Source organism: Vigna unguiculata, unplaced genomic scaffold (assembly GCF_004118075.2).
Source record: "Vigna unguiculata cultivar IT97K-499-35 unplaced genomic scaffold, ASM411807v1 contig_98, whole genome shotgun sequence".
Taxonomy (NCBI): Eukaryota; Viridiplantae; Streptophyta; class Magnoliopsida; order Fabales; family Fabaceae; genus Vigna; species Vigna unguiculata.
Genome location: NW_021011474.1, coordinates 4,289 through 9,141, shown reverse-complemented (window position 1 = coordinate 9,141; position 4,853 = coordinate 4,289). Strand labels below are relative to the sequence as shown.

Genomic DNA, 4,853 nt, shown 5'->3' with positions numbered 1-4,853 from the left:
CATCTTTATTTTTTTGTTTTGTATTTAATTAAGTTCTTATTTTTGTTAAATTTTGGTTAATTTGATCTTTTTACGTACGATTTTAAGTAATTAACTTTTTTTAAAACGTACATGTCAACTCTTGATTTTAAAATTTTAAAAATTTTTATTTTTAATTTTTAAAAATTTGTTCACATGTTAAATCATAATTGTGTCATGTGTCGATTTGTGATTGTGTTATTTTTTTGTTCAATTTAGTTTTTATAGTTGTTATTTTGTTCAATTTAGTGTCTATATTTGTTATTTTTTATTTCATCTAAATTTTGGTTAAAATTAATCATTTTTATCCCTTTCAAATTGACACCAAATTTAAAATCTTTTATATAATGTTTTCTTTTAATATTTATATTCTAAAATATTGATACCTTTAAAATTGATATTTAAAAATATTAGAAATATTTTAGAAAGTAAATTAGTATTTATAAAATTAACATTTAAATATAAAACATTTTGGATTTTAATATTTAAAATGAAACAAAAATATTAAATATTTTATATTATTTTAGATTTAAATGTCATTTTTACAAATGTTAATATATATTTTTAAAATATTTAATAATTATATTTTAATAATATTTAAATAATTATATTCTATTAACAATTGATCTAAGAATTATATTTAATTAATTATTAAATATAATAATTTATAATTGACTTTCAAAATAATTAATAATAGTGTCAATTTTAAAAATAAATATGATATTTATAAAAAATAAATTTTGTCTCAATTTGGAAAGGAAAAAATTGCTCTAATTTAACAAAAAATGAGACTAGATTGAACAAAATAACGAATATAGTGATTAAATTGAACAAATAATGAATATCAGGACTAAATTAAACAAAAAATAATACAATCACAAACTGACATGTGGCACTAATATTGACACGTGATACAATTATAACTTGACACGTGGATAAATTTTTGAGATTAAAAATTTTAAAAATAAAAATAAAATTAAAAGAATAAAAAAATTTAAAAAGTTAAGAAAACGCTAACATATGGTATGTAATGTTCAAAAAGCATTAACTATTTAACACCGTAGTAAAAAGGATCAAATTGATCCAAATTTGACAAAAATAAGTACTTAATCGAACACAAAAAAAAAGAAAAAATAGAACTGTTAATTTTGATGTACCAATATTTCACAACCAATATTATTTTTTCTTATGAAAATCATAAAAAACATTACAGATACACTTAATCAGCTACAAGAACCAAATTGAACAAATACAACAAAAATAAGGATCAAATGTATATTTAAACTAATATTAAAATATAAACTTGGCCGCTAGTCAGAAGCTAAAATTATATCTACTAAAATAGGGTCAAGTATTCGAAAAATTGTTTAAAAGATAAAATCAAGTCATTTGAATTTTTTAACTTTAATAATTGCAAATATGTATATTAAATTTACACAATCTTCTTTAAAAAAAAAAAAAAACTTAAATTCGCCTTAGCAATTATATTGAGATATATAGCGGTGTGGGTGGGGGGGATTGGTGGGGTTGCGAAGGAGGATATGCGGTTTTCGGACAAAACAAATAAATACAAAGATACTTAGTGGCTGGTATTTTTTTATTTTATTTATAAAAAGGAAAAATTATACTTAAGTTAAATATCACTATCTTCATCGTTTTAAAATAGAAAGTTATCTTTATCAAATTCTTAAAAAAAATAAAAAAACACCAACTTCTTTCATATGGTAGGGGATTGGTGGGTTGCGAAGGAGGATATGCAGTTTTCGGACAAAACAAATAAACACAAAAATACTTAGTGGCTGGTTTTTTTTAATTTAATTTATAAAAAGGAAAAATTATACTTAAGTTAATCACTATCTTTATAGTTTTAAACTAGAAATTTATCTTTATCAAATTCTTAAAACAATATAAAAAAACACCAACTTCCTTCATATTGTTAATGAAATGGAACCTATTTTTCCTATGTTAATAAAACGATACTTAGTATTTTATTTATTTAAAATAAAATATTGACAAAAGCTTAGATAAAAAAATTATGAAAATCTTTTATTTATAAAAACTTTACTTCTAACTTTTATAATTTATAATTAAATTTGAATACAGCATTATTATTTTCTAAATAGAGAAGTGAGTAGTTTGGACAAAAAGGATGAGGCATAACGGAAGTAGGCGTAAGTACGCAAATTGGTGATAAGAAAACGTGCCCAAACTGCTATAACACCTAACAGGAATGACACACGCTACCAACCTTCAAAGTTCAGACCCAACTTGATAATATTATCCCCAAAAGAGCCATAAACCACTCGTCTGTGCGGTCCATATCTAACTATTAATGCATTATCAGTAAAGAACAGAGAGGATTTTGTTATTTCCAGTTACTTCAACTACAAACATAAATGACCAAATAAACCAGAATCTAAAGTCATACATTAATTAACATAAGCAAACAAGAAGAAGAAACAGGACAGGACCTTTCCCGGGTCTGTACAAGGAACAGAAGGATCAAATTCAGTCACTTAAAACTTGCCTTCTCAAATCCATCGCCCTTTCCTTCAACATCTCTCACTTTTTCACCTACCAAAAGGACAGGAGACCAGAGATGAACATATCAGATTAACCTGTGAATCCAAGATACTCTAGACAAGGACCTTGACACAATCACAGTCGTCTTCCTTAAGCAACACTAATGATGCTATCTCCATTGCTGAAACATGGCATGGCATGTAAACCAGAATGTCTTGATGATGTTTGCCTTTGGTCAGAAGAGAAGGATAGCCCCAAGGACAGTGTGGGTGGGTCAACAGCAGAGCTAGAACTTGGGGTGATGATATCAGACACTGTGGAGGCTTTAGGATCTGCGACAACAGGAATTGAATGGACCAGATTGATCGGCACATTGTGTTCTATGTTTCCTTGTCCTAGTGTGAGCTCTTCTAATGGTTTTCCACCTTGGACTGCAATCACCCCAGAACCAACCCCAAATTGATAAACTGGCATCATAGGAAATCCACTTTTGTTAGTTTCAGGAACTGCTGGGCACACAGGTTGCGAATGAGACAGGGTGTCTTGATTCTGGACCTGTTCTTCCTCCATTGGAATTGCAGAGACCTGGCACAAAAATTGATAAAATCATGAATATTTTGTCACTCCAAATTCCAATCCAGGTTTGAAAAGGTTTTAGCTCCAGTCAGATCAACTATTACACAGGAGACAAAATCCCTAAATCCATTTTTATAACCACTCATGCAAACATTCATTTCCACAACCAAAGGAATTTCATAACAAGATACACAAGATCGCGGCAGCTTCTTTGCTTCTCTCTCAAATCCCTAAAATGGAAGGAGTAATAATATTCAACACACCTATTGCCTAGAACTTTAAGAAATACCTGAGAAAATATGTCATTTTGTAAGATCATAATGCTCTGTTGATTAGGAGTATAACTAATTGAACATGAATAACACCAAAAGCATCTCAGTATTTTTTTATGTAGGGAGACTGATTAAGAAATTAATTTGAAGCAATTATTTTAAGAAATGCGGTGACGAAATTATTACAGTGTCGGTGGTGATGTCAAATAGGCTAGATCTACGGCGACGGCGATTCAGGTTGCTTCTTCGGAGGAAGTACTTCTGAGCATGGCTCGCAACCTGCGTCGGAGTTCGCGTTTTCACGTAGTTTTTGGAGATTCCTCTCCAATCACCTTTCCCTACCTTCTGCAATCCAACCAAAAACAGTTTGTGTTCTTCCTCCGTCCACGGAACTCCTACTCATCAACACAATCTCAATTAATCCATCCGAATCACCGGTTATGCGATCAAACAAACTAGAGAAATTATATTAAAATTGAAAAAATGACACAATCGATCAAATAAACAGATCGAACCTCGCTTCCGCTCGCGCTCGCGCTGACGGCCGGTGTTATGAGGAACAGCGTCATCGGCTGAGGCATAATCAGCAGCTGCGAGAACATCCTTTTTGTTATTGTTACTGTTGCTGCTGTTGTTAGAATCATGTGGATGCTCGTACTGTGAGAGGTTGTTCATACTGACGCTCTTCCTCATGGAATCGACGACGACTCGAACCCCGAACAGCATGATCTCGCCGGAGGCGACGGAGTCTGTAGCGGCACAGGCCCGAGACATGATCGGATCGGAAGGTGATTATGGTTAGTGTGAGTCAGATAGAATCGGGTCCGTACAACGGGAGTCTGTGAGTCGCTAAAAGGAAGAGAGGAGAGGAAGGATATGAAGGAGAGAGAAGTTGGGATCGAAGGTGAGAAGGTGAGTGCGTGGTGTTTAATACAACAGAGTTTCAGACGGCAATGAGGTGGCAACCATGTGGAGCATATTTTTTTAAAATTAAATTAAATATTTATTTTTAAAAACTTAATTGAAACATTTATAGACACATAGATAAGTTATTTTTTATATTTTTATTTTTTTCTTTAATAATTCTGAATTAAATTTTAGGCTATTATTTATCCACGCATTGGAAAGTAACTTTTGTACATTTAAGGTAAATTATGAATTATTTTACAACAACATTGCACCTCAACATGTTAGCTTCACTCATTAAATTCATTTCTATTTTTCTATTTAGTAACATGTCAACTGGTAATATATTATTACCCAAAAAGTTAAAGTTACAGAATAACTATACAGGAAATTAATTTTAATATTACGACAACCATGCAAATAAAATCAGATTCACAGTCATTTTGATTCTCAAAGGTTAATTCATTATCACTTGGGTCTCGTAAGGTATTAAAAAAATAAGTTTAATAGTATTTTGACTCAATGTTCTTATATTTTTCAAAAAAGTTAGTGTGGTCT

At 30.4% G+C, this 4,853-nt stretch overlaps 1 protein-coding gene across 1 annotated transcript; it reads right to left on the bottom strand.

The window, feature by feature from the left end:
* Positions 1-2,328: 2,328 nt before the first annotated feature.
* Positions 2,329-4,306, bottom strand: LOC114172955 (transcription factor MYB1R1-like). Its single transcript, XM_028057129.1, has 3 exons — positions 3,905-4,306; positions 3,576-3,784; positions 2,329-3,126 (listed from the first exon to the last, which is right to left on the bottom strand). The coding sequence occupies exons 1-3, from the start codon at positions 4,161-4,163 to the stop codon at positions 2,692-2,694; spliced, it is 903 nt and encodes a 300-aa protein (XP_027912930.1). The 5' UTR covers positions 4,164-4,306; the 3' UTR covers positions 2,329-2,691.
* Positions 4,307-4,853: the final 547 nt, after the last annotated feature.